The sequence below is a fragment of the Lissotriton helveticus genome, chromosome 11 (assembly GCF_964261635.1).
Source record: "Lissotriton helveticus chromosome 11, aLisHel1.1, whole genome shotgun sequence".
NCBI classification, from domain to species: Eukaryota; Metazoa; Chordata; class Amphibia; order Caudata; family Salamandridae; genus Lissotriton; species Lissotriton helveticus.
In genome coordinates this window covers 155,752,041-155,764,744 of record NC_136072.1, presented here as the reverse complement: position 1 = coordinate 155,764,744, position 12,704 = coordinate 155,752,041, and the positions used below count along the sequence as shown (strand labels likewise).

The 12,704-nt window shown below is 45.0% G+C and overlaps 1 protein-coding gene across 12 annotated transcripts in view; it reads left to right on the top strand.

Moving 5' to 3' along the window:
* MECOM (MDS1 and EVI1 complex locus) overlaps positions 1–12,704 on the top strand; it is a 136,049-nt gene that overhangs the window by 74,803 nt on the left and 48,542 nt on the right. For all 12 annotated transcript variants that reach the window (XM_078665932.1, XM_078665939.1, XM_078665938.1 and 9 more), the window contains one exon: positions 5,198–5,285. In XM_078665932.1, the coding sequence (XP_078522058.1) occupies positions 5,198–5,285 (88 nt within the window). The remainder of the gene's footprint in view (positions 1–5,197; positions 5,286–12,704) is intronic.

The following is a 12,704-nucleotide window of genomic DNA, read 5'->3' as shown; positions in this document are numbered from 1 at the left end:
TCCCCAACCTAGGGATGCTACCCTTTGGTTAGATGCCTGGCGCACCAGGACTTCTACAAGTTGGAAACAAAAATCTAAGACTTTCTCTCCTCCTTCAGCAGCAAGGCAACCACTGCAGGTCAATACCCCATACAGCTTACCCGGTTCCTTCTCATCAGGCAGGAGTTCCCTCTTGTAACTTCAGGACACTACATACAGTTGCCCTTACGTCCAGATCCGGAAACACCGGCTACTGGCTCCCCAACCAAGGGACGTACCTCTTTGGTCAGATGCCTGGCGCACCAGGACTTCCTTGAGGGTGACACAACTAATGTGTCGTGTACAAGTCTGCCTGACACTCAGGACAGAAGTGGCATCACCATGGCCACTCACTGGCGACACAACCCTTCTGGTTGGCCCCTGACCCACTGGTTCTTCCACTGGGGAACCTATCCCCCTCGCACCCCTCCATCTGGACTTCTGCACCCTCCCAACTGGAGCGGTACTGCCAGACACCAGAACTACTGGAACCCTGGTTACAGAGGTTCCACGTTCTCCAGACACTCTGGAAGATCCTCCTCAAATGACCTATTGGTACAGCCTAGGCCCCCGACCTGATGTTCCCTTCAGAAACACTCCAGGCCCTGACACTGGGTTTCGGGCACCTGGAGACATGCAGTCCCACCCACTCCTTCTCCTCTTGAGACAGGACGTGAGCCCCTACACCGAGACCTAGCTGGGCTACACTGAACCTCTTCCACCACGCTGGGCTGGAAGACACCTCAGACACTCCTTTTGGAATCACTCCATCCCCTATGCCTCTCTCCTCCCAGAACATTACCAACTCCAAAATTCTGTCTCTCAACAGACCACAGAAATCAAAAAGCAGGCTCCACTATCTGCAGACGTTCTTGGGAAAAGTTCAACACACAGGACTTAGGTATCTGAACAAAACTAGCATTCAGCAAGCTCCCCATCCAGAGAACTCACAAACACATCCAGTGCCACACACCATTCATCCACACACACCCCTCCCCAGACTGGTAAGGCAGTTTCTACCACCCCTGACTTCTCAACCTGACCACACTTGACACAGGTACCATTACTCCAGGGCAGGGACGGGGGACACATGCACTGGACACACTTACGCTGCCACCACTGGATCCCACCCTTCTGGTGAATCCAGAAAACACACTGCACTTAGGGGGATGATCTACCCTCCCGAGCTAGGGACACCTAACTCAAAGTGCACAAGAAACACATTTCCACAGAAATGACATTTTTAGCAAACTCCATACAATAATCCCCAAAATGTTTTTATCTAAAATGCAGAGTTTTGTGGTGCAGCCAGCTGCTACTAAGGTACAACGCAAACACAAATCCTTATCCCACCGCTTGCCGCCAATGTTGGAAATGGGATCCCTGGCTGGCCAGGGCTTTCGCCAAAGTCAGTCAGAGACCACCACTCCCAAGTCAGGGCAAGGGAGTTACACGCCAAGATAACCCCTACTCACCCTCTAGGTAACGTGGCGCGAGCAGCAAGGCTAAACTTGGAGGCGATGTAGGCTAAGTATTTGCGCACGCACCCCAGCAACAACAACCAAAGGCCCACCACAAAGGAGACTCCACACAAGGTTTATATAAAAATAGCCTTTGTATTACACCAAAACACATTAGATAAAACACACTTTACAATGTGCCAGAGGCACGGGCAGAATTTACAAGGGATTATTTACAAGACAGGGCCACCTGGACCACTGTCAGGAATCAGAAGTAGCATTTTCAGAAATAATACTTTCAGAAATAAAGCAATACCTTCAGTAATAAAGCAATACTTTCAGTAATAGCACTTTAGCAATACCTTCAGTAATAAAGCCATACTTTCAGTAATAGCATACAACCAGTCATTACTGGTAACAGGGCCTCACTAGCACCACCTGTACTAGGGAGAAAACAACCACCTACACGTCACACTACCTGTAGGGGTGCAAAAGCAACACACATGATGTCGTAACATTCAGAGGTGTAAAAGGACAAAGAGAACACATGATGAATAATCTACCCATTCAGAGGTGTAAGCCAACACATGATGCCGTAACATTCAGAGGTGTAAAGGCACATGACGCATAATCAATACATTCAGAGGTGCAGAACAAATACCAATTTCCCCAAACTCACCAGTCACCACCTGTGACTGTCCCGGTGTCCCAATGTCAGGGCCTAAACGTGGCAGTTGCCCACAAAGTGCTGGGCAACTGGAGCAGGGAAAGTTTAGCGCAAAGTTGGAGCCTCTCAGGCTCTGAACAAACCAACTGGCCCCTTTGAGCCTCGCTGGGCTCTTTGCACAAAAAGAATGTCCCTCTGAGCCTCTCTCAGGCTCTCCAACAGGAATTCCGCCTCACTAGGCAGGGGGGTCCCTCACGGGGGACCCAGGAACACTTAGGGCGCCTGGTGCCCCTCTCAGGATTCAATAAACAAATGTGGGCACGTTGGAGTCCCTCTCGGGGGACTCGGGACAACAGGCAGAGTCCCTCTCGGGGGACTCGGAGCAGTTATGGGGCCCAAGAGCCTCTCGGGCTCAGAACCCAGGCGGAGTCCCTCTCGGGGGACTCGGCATTAGGTGAGGCCCCACGGGCCTCTGCACACAACGAGCCTCGCTCTGGAGGGGAGGGGCGGGCACCGGCAAAGTGCCCCGACGCCCCCTCCCTTCCGCACGCACTCACCGGGTCTCTGGTGCTCGGCGGCGCTCTCCTCCCACCGGGGCTCCCTCCTGGTCCTGGGAGCCCCTCGACATCCGGCGACTGCTTCCTGGCTGCCCCGGGGCTCTCTCCACATCATGGGAGCCCCGGGCGGCCATTGCTCAGCCCCATTCTCTTTCCGGTTGGTCGGCAGGCAGCCAGCCAATCGTGGTGCGGTGGCGGGCGGGACTTCCCTCCAAAACCGGAAGTCCCGCCCCGCGTCAGGCACCGAAGTGCCTGGCTTCCTGTTTTGCGGCGCTCGGGCCGCGGCGGTGAATCTTGGGGGCATTTACGAGGGGTGGCACCCTCGAGAAGCATTCAAAAGGTACCAGCGAGGTGGGCACTCGCTCAGGACCAGATAAACGGGGTGGCACCCGCAATTTAAGAATAAAGTGCAACGAAGCACTCTGGGGCACCAAAAAGGGCAGGAGCGCTTCCCTCCGAGGGAAAACGACAGCGCTCTGCCCAGGAATGCAAAGTAAAGCGCTCACGGGGCGCTAAGGGCAGCCACAGCCCTGGGGCAATAATCCAGCGCTCCCAGCGCTCTCTGAGAGAAGGAAGCGCTTCCAGGCGCTAGGGCAACAGCCAACAATCAGGTCCTGGTAGAGTCCAGGACAGCAGAAGTCCAGGGGCTGGGCAGGGCTCAGGGAGGCAAGCCATCCCTGAGCCCAAGCAGCAGCACGCCCCTGGTAGATTCAAGCAGCAAACAAGAACCTTTTCATGGGGTCATAGCCCCTCTTTTATACACCTTTTCCCTTTGTCTTTAGGTGCAGGGTGGGGGCAGAACCAGTCGCAGCTGGTTCTGGAGCACTCTTGATGGCCCAACCACCCATTCTATTCACTGGCAGGGCTTGGGTCATCAGTCACACCACAGGGGGGCGGAGCCAGCATTGTGTGGGGAAAACCCAGCCCATCCAGGACACAGGTACACTCCTCCCACACATCACTCATGCTAATCTCCCACTCACCACCGGGCAGACCCATCCAGACTTCCTGGAGCCTGGCATGCCAGCCAGCTCCAGCCAATCATGCGTCAGCACCCTCACAGCACACGTACAGCCATGTCTAGAAATGGCGCTTCGCTACTAGACACATACATGCTGCATACACCATCTCGCAGCATTCACTCTCACGAGTTCACACATACCAGACTCAAGCCTGTACACCCCACGCATCAGGAACTACCAGGGACACATACATTCCCCATGCATTCCTATGGGCGGGCAGGCCTAGCTCAGCACATGCACTCAGAGTGCGCACGCACTTTCCACTGGGACACAGTGAAAGTGCGCAGTATCCAAAAATCACCATCTCCAGGTCACCATTTCAAGCAAAAAGTCTAGGGGTGAACCTGCCCTAAGGGCCAAAGTCCAACATATATTCACACACATAATGTGTTTCCAGGACTTAGCAGTGATGAATGGGATTTCTGTCATTTTGGTGCCATGAAGAAATGTGTATCCTGTACAGGATCACTTTAATGGCTACTTAAACCTTGAATAAAGTGACACTGTATATAAACGTATATAAACATATACAAGCTTTAACCAAAGATTGGAAACTAATTCTATCAGCCTATGTTCATGAATGTGTGAACCGTATGTTGTTGTCCCAAATCCTGCCCAGTTTATTACTAGTCTTTTTACCATCATATGCGAGCTGCACTCTGGCGTGCATATCTGTGTAGTTTACAAGCACACTGCCTCTTCAAGTGTTCACAGATCTGATTGGGGAGGGGGTTAGCCATATTCTTACAAACAGGTCTGCTCTCAGTGTTATAGGGACATCAGCATGTCTTACCTCACTCCTCTTGTGTGAAAAAGTGAATAGGTTTGTAGAAGAGCACACATAGAGAAAGAATGCTTTAATTTAAGTCATATTTTGTATTTTACATCTGTTTTTGTGGTGAAAGTAGTTGGAGTTTTAGGCCTTTTTTAATGTCCGCTCATTACATTCCCCTTGTTAGACCTTTACCCATTACTTTAATTTAGCTCATTACATTAAGCAACATCTAGCTAGGGAACACAGATACAAAAGAGTATGTTGATGAGATCACTATTAATCTTATTCTTACATATTAATAGCATTTTTGGTAATTCATTCATTTTTAAAATGGATACTAATTTGATAATCATCACATCCTCTGTAAGAAGGAAACTATTTTCCAAGTTTTTCGTTAGCCTAAATAAACAAAACAGACATATGTGCACAACCTTTATTGGTAATAGTCATTCAAGTTGGTTCTAGTATAAATTGCACTATACGTTAAATGTCATATTTGTGACAATATTTTAGTTTGCATGGTTGGGAGAAAATGTGTTGCATTGATGATTATTTACTTCCTTCAGCTAAAATTTAGTTTGTATGATGCAACTCTTCATTTACTCATGCTTTAAAATGAGGCTTTCATGAATTTGCATGGATAACCGCCCTCTGAATATCTTTAAATCAATTAACTGAAGTTTGTTTACTTACTTCAGGGTAGAGAAGAGAAAACTAAGTGACCCTCTAGAACTTCTAAAAGAAAAATACTTACGACCTCCACCAGGATTTTTGTTTCATCCTCAAGTGAGTATTTTTATTGATATTTCTGAGTGTATTATTAACTTCACTGTTAACACACTGGATAAACAAACTGGTATAATCCGTGTATTTAATTTAATTTTTCATGCAATTACATACTTAAAACCCCATGATTTAAACAACACGTTCTAATATTGTTGATGAGAAAAGTTTTAGCAATAGTATGTAATTAATTAATGCTTGTCTTTGTATGGTAGTCCACAATTGTCAGACTTCCCAGTAACACTAACTGGTTTCAGGACACATAATAAAATAACAGAATTGACCAACGTAGGCCTTCAGACCCACTTAATGATTAAGTATCCTATAATGAATTTGTCTTCAGTAAAATCAACATACAAAAACTAATAACTTTCAATCCAAGAATAATTCTGTAAATTAGTGGTATAGTAGTAAATTTACTTCATGGAACCAATGTGCCTGTATGTGCACTTTACCTATATGGACACAGATGGGCACACATATTTGTATATTACATGCTTTCATGCTTTTATTGCAGAAAATATGGCAATTAAGTCTACTTGATGCAATGACCATGCACAGCGGAGTTGGGCACAGGGTCTGCAGGTTTGAGTGCTATATAATTTATGTAAAATTAAGTGAAATTAACTCAAAAAAAGGTCACAGTGAAGTTATGATAACTTTAATATTAGCACCATAATTTATGTATATGCAAATAATAAAAATTCACTCAGAAACCCACAGTTGACATGCAGTGGTAGTAATATATTTAAAAAAAAATAGCAATTTAGTGTTCGCTTCACAATCCATAACTTGCACAAGAGCCATGTAAACCATAACTCTGACTCCTACTGCAAATCTCATGACTTAATCCATGATGTCACAGATGAATTTGCAAATGTAAATTATTTTACAGATGAGTTTAAATATAACATTACTGTTAACCCTACGCAACAGTACAATATGCAGGTAGAATTATTTATTTCTTTGAACATTTATTAATATTTCATTATAGTGTGCTTTTAGGTTTTATTTATTGGTATAAATATGGTGAGTGCCTCCTACAATGGGCATGAGGCGGAGGTTGGCTGGAAAGCCTGGCCTGGTGTCAGGTTCTGCACCCAACCCGCACAGGGCCTGCAAAGATCGCTGTGCATGGTCTTCACATTAATTTATATTAACTACCACATTGATTCAACAAAAGATTTTTGCTTTTTCTCTGGAACAAATATGAACATTTCAGGGTACAAAATGTGGATCACAATTTACATGTGGAAATGCATTGGGTGTACTTCTGATTCTATATACGTACAATTCTTTTAAGAGCATGTAATTGTTCTGGAAAGAGTTTAATATGTGAATGCTATACCCAAATTCTACAAGTTTTATGGAGATCAACTTCATGCATTTTCAGTTGCCAGTAGACTCCTATTTGTGTTTTGTGTATCCCACATTTGTCTTCCTATGGATATTTGTCTGTAGGAGCCAACACTAGTGCAGTTTGCTAATACCGTTACACAGAGTTCACATTTAACATCATGAGCTTGCATGTTGGTCTCTTCAAAAGGAATCACCCATACCTGTCTCAAAGTGAATAATCCCTTTAGTGGTTTAGGTAGTAGTATTTACAGTTCTGTCAGAGAAATATGGAAAAATACTATACAGTCTGTAATAGTTACAAAAATATAGCATTGTTTAAACATTTCTCTAGTTAGAACTTCATTAACACTTTTTAAACCATTAATATGATTCAATGACATTTTAGTATGTGCCCGAGGTAAAGGGCAAAAACTATTATAAACAAGTGGAATGTAAAATGTACCTGTAGAAAGTTTCACGCTCTGTGATAAAGGTACATTTCTACTAAATTAATGTTCATTGACCTCTGAGAAAACCATTCTAATAAAAGAACCCCCATATTCTTCTAAGTTTTGTATATTGTCCAGTGTATGGTAAGTATTATTTTGCTGTCTTCTTTTGACCAGTGGAGATTTATGTGTTAGCTTTGTAAAAGGTTACAGCAGCACAACAGTCCATAGGACAATGTCATTGCCCCTACCGCTTCTTTATATCCAATACACAATTTTGATTGCCAAGAGAAACATGACACTCATCCCTCCTTCCTACAAATGAGCGGGAGTATAAACAATTGTTGTTTTTGGCAAACAATTCAAACCCCAGATGTTAAATGTAAATGTCATGGTACTTATAGAGCGCACTGTCACCAGACGGTCACCTTGCGGTGTCGCCTATGCGGTTTCCTGGCGCTGATACTCATACCGCTGTGGAACCCCTCCTGGCTTTCCCTGTGAAGTGTCAACTCCTTGGCACCCCCAGGGTGAAGCCAGGCATCCTTAACGCTGTTGGGGCCGATGTGGAGGCTAAGCAAGCTATTGCCCAGAGTTGCAGCGTGGGGCCCGTGATTAGAATAGGCGCCGAGGCGAGAATGAACAGGTCCGAGGGAATTGAGCCCGAGACCCCGCTGAGGTGGGAATCGAACCCTGGTCCTTGGCCAGAACTCTGCATCATGGTCTGCCGCTCTAACCATTGAGCCACACTGCTCCACATAACATAAGATGTTAGTAACTTGTTTTATATTCTTCTTTATTTAATTGTCATTATTATCCAAGAAGACATCATCAAATGAAGAAAATCAATAGAATGGTAGCAAATCCATGCTAAAATCATCAAGGCTTTATACACAGAGGCTTGCTATTTAGAAGAGTTATTCAGAATAATGAACTCCCAGCTGGTATAGCATCATGGATTATTTTCTCTGACCTCAGAACCGAACAAAGAATTCTTTTTGATATGACTGGTAGAGGAAATGGAAAAGTTTCACCTTGGGCAAAAGCCAAGGCTCCACATACTAAATCCACCCAGCTCTTTCATTTGAAAATAGTCACTGAAAACGTTAGAGTCCATACCAAAAGCATTGAGCCGTCCCCATGAGAAAAGCTGCCAAGTCTCCCCATTGTCTTAGCTCTTTCTATTTGTGGCAGAGTTCTATGTATCCCAAAGAATAAAAACATCTATAGTTAATTTTCTAAAATATGACTGCTACTCGATTCTGGAAAGACTATTACTATTCAACTGTACACCTTTCAAGGTTCCAGCTATATTTTGTGGGACTGAGAATGGGGGTCTTATCCAGTAAGGTAACGGAACGTACAATGTTTGATGTCCATGTGTCAATACTGGATATTTGTCTGATAGTACCTCTGTGTCTTTTTGATTCTCTGGGATCTTTTGGCAGTGTATGACTCATGGCCACATACTGTCAGTCACTATGCAGTGGGGAATTCATGGAGTGTCAAACAAGGCTCTATGATATGATTAGATTCTAATTGTCAATACCTTTTTCATCCAGCAGTCGGAAAGACTATTGAGTATAACAATGAAGAAAAACATTGAACTTGGTTGTATGTCCAAGTCTTTTTTTGGCACATTTTTGAAGAATATCATTCATATTTTGTATGAATCCCACAGGACTACTATAATAATTACCATTGCAGCGACTTTACTCTCTTATGAACGACGACTTTAGTTCTCAAGGAATTTCAATGTCTTCGTGCACTCTCAAATGCTCTGAAACGAGAGCACATGGTAGTGTATCCTTTGGGGATCACACTGATTACCTGTGCAGGCAAGAATGAATGGTGCCGACTCCAAACCCGGCAGAGTTTTACAATCATGTGGTACAATCTTTGAGGCACCTACTGCCCCTCCACACTGAAAAGGGTTTTATGTAGCAAGAATTTTTTTATGTACTGACTGACAAACAAGCTACCTGAATCAATTCAGGAGATTTACACCATTTTTCCTTACAGGAAATTGATTAAAGCATTATTTTCCTAACCTGATCATTGTCTGCAGCCAAGGTAGCTTTTACAAGCTCTGATTGGGTCAACAACAATATAGATGATGACAAAGAAGTATTTTGTTTCGAGAGAAATTTGAACATTAGACGGGGGGGGGTGGATAAAGCAGCCATGCCCAAAGCTCCATAGATGAACTATGGGTTTGCCCAGAGATTAAATCTGGCGTCTTCTAGTGTAGCTTTTTAGAGTTACAGCTGGACTGGCAAACCAAGAACATAAACCAGTCATGTGCATTGAATGTAACACTGTCTTTTCATCCATATCCATACTAATATTATAAAGCGAGAGCCCAAACCTTTGAGGCGGGTAATCTCAGTAACCACAGCACCAATCACAACACCCAATAAAGCTTTGGAAAGGGCATTTGCAGCAGAAGGACATAGGCTATGCAAACGGCCACCATATGGATTATTTTTTTTTTTTTGCAGAGTTTTATATAGCGCGAACGTGACCCGAACTGAATCAGGTACGTTACATGAGGACACACATTCATTTTTGTTAGGCACGGGGAGATTAAGTGATTTGCCCAGAATCGCAGGATGTTTGGCTTCGTTACCAAAACTCGAACCCAGATACCCAGGTCCGAGGTCGAGCGCCTTAGCCGTTAGGCCAACTCCTCTATACATTTAAAAGGTAAAAGAACCGTGCCAGCAAAGTAGTCCCTTGTGGGCGTGTCTGCGTTTTGCTGTGGGCGTCAGCTGGGGGGCATGACTAACGCTGGGGGCGTGTGGTACAGCCATCACATTGTGGGCTGTGGGCATGACAAACGCTGGGGGCGTGTATCCGCCCTTCATGCCATGTGAGTCGTACATACAAGCGCCAATTACGTTGCTGCGCAGCATCAAGGGGCACGCTGGGGGCGTGACACACTGGGGGTGTGAGAAACACTGGGGGCATGTGTCCGGCCTTCATGCCATGTGAACGCAATTGCGCCGCATCAAGGGGCACGCTGGGGCGTGTGCTACGTTCCGCCCTTCATGCCATGTGGGTCATACATTAATCAGAAGATCGTCTGCTGTGGCCATGTGCTGGGGGCGTGACAAACGCGTTCACCTGGAGGCCTGGTAAGTAATGTTACTGCAGCCTCTCCTGCGCGCTGTTACTCTCTCATTAAACGAAATTACACGCGCCTGCTACCATCAACCAGGGCTCTAGCCGGGCTCAGGCGGCGGATCAGAACATTAATTATACGCGCCTGATAACATCAAACAGGCCTGCATCTGGGCCTCAAGCGGGGGAACACGCAAATGAGCATGTCTGCGGGGACAATTACTGCAGCCTCTCCTACTCGCTGTCACTCAACTCTCTCATTAAACGGATTTACCCGCGGCTGATAACTCTCTCATTCAACGACATTACACGCGCCTGCTAACATCAACCAGGGCTGTGGCTGGGCTCAGGCGGCGAATCACTGCACCAATTACATGCGCCTGCTAACATCAACCAGGGCTGCAGCTGGGCCTTCTCCGTCCCTTTTCTAATGAAACAAAAAATGTTGTCTACCGCAAGATTTTAAAATAAATTGCCCTTGCCAAATACACACATTACACACATTCTATTTCATACCCGGACAACGTCGGGACGGGCTGCTAGTTTGCTATAAAGAGTGAAAATGACATTTTTGGTAAACCTCAGTCCCTCCAACAGGAGCAGGTCTGTTGCATTTGTGAATGCTACAGAGGGTTTGGCAGATAATCTGTTATCCTTTGGTTCATCATTTCCCCCAGGTGACCTCACATGTACATTTAGGTTCCCACACACTTGCTTCCAAACTAAGGCTTCCCACAAACATGCAGCGTGGTATTCTAATGTGTAGCTTGGCACATCTTGCAATCATGTGGCACAAATCTGTTTGCGTTTCAGAGGATACACAATAAGAGTGTAATGGCTGAGACCGATATCCTGCACCATTCCTCTGAACTTGTGGCAGACGGAAAAATTTAGAGCTCCAACCTCATTCTAATTAGCTTAATGGGGGTGAACTAAGATGGGAAGAGCATTTACTCACTTGTCTGGCCAACTGAGTCCATAGAGAATGGGGAGGAAGAGTAAACGTGCTTTGTGGACAAAACAAGATTTATTACATTGATGATCAGGTGCAGGTAAATGGTTCCAAGGATACTTCTAAAAGTGCATTTGGTAGAAATCCAGAAATGCACTCAATTAAGATGAAATTTACATTTTGTTTTCTACAGCTACTGTCTGGTTTGTAAAACCGAGGTCGGTTGCATCGGCCTTTTACAAATGTGGAATTGCTAATGTCTTTAATGCACTATATGCCTTATGATTCAGAGCATATTTCTAGTAATACTATTTTTGTTACTTTTTATATTGATTTAAGTAGCACACTGTGTAACTAAACGCTTCGTGTTATTTGCAGAGAGTTTGCTAATGGAACTTTATCTGTCTAATGCGAAGATGAGAAACATAATGTGTATCAATAGTTCACAAAGCAATATCATCCAACTTCATAGCATATATAACAGTCACTAGTTGGCTTACCTTTATGACTTTCGCACCGTTATTTATCAACATGGATAGGCCTGGATGAACGAAATTGATAGACTATTTTAGAATTTAAAAAATGTCTTTGTTTCAAGTTTGCAATGGCTTGATCTATACATTACCCTCACCAAATTTGATCTAAAACAATGTTTCTGTTAGTTATGCTCATCGTTTGGGATGCAGACTATAGGGGGTAACTCTAGTCAACTTATCCTCTCCTTGATGGCCAAGACAACCACCACCAGGACCAACTTCATGACTATGGTAGCAGACTGGATGTGAACCAAATGCCTGCAGCTCAACTCCGACAAGGGAGAAGTACTGGTCCTTGGCAACAAGACCTCCCAAGGGGATTCCACGTGTTGGGTGTCCGAGCTAGGACCAACGCCCATACCCACAGACCACGCAAGAAATATAGGGTTCATCCTAGCGTGCACCTCCTCATTGCCCCATCATACGCATGCTACGAAAAATCTAAAATTGGTTGCCTCGTAACCCCAGAAGGACCATCACACAAGCACTCATCACCAGCAGGCTGGACTGCAGCAACACTCTGCATCAGAATCTGTGAACAACTTCTACACAGACTCCAGACAATCCAGAGCACTGCTGGAAGACTCCTACTCAACCTTCCACTCCCCATCCACATCACAATCGCACTTCAAGAAGCTTCACTGGCTCCCCTTTAACAAACGCAGAAAATTATAACTTCTCACGCACACATACAAAGCCCTGCACAGCACTGGACCAGAATACATGAACTGCTGTTTACACTTTCACCAACCCACCAGACACACATGCTCTGCCTCCCTCTCACTTGCACGCATTACCTGCGCCTGCAAACAGTAAAACTGGAAGTCACTAATTCTCCTTCATCTCCCCCACGACATGGATTGACCGCCCTGAACACCTCAGAGACCACTCCTCACTTCTTGAATTCCACAAGAAGCTGAAAACTTGGCTCTTGATATAAGCACATTGGGGACCTCACACCTGCCCAAGCGCCTCTATACTCTCTCGGGTGGTTAATGTGCTATACAAATGAATAACATAACAT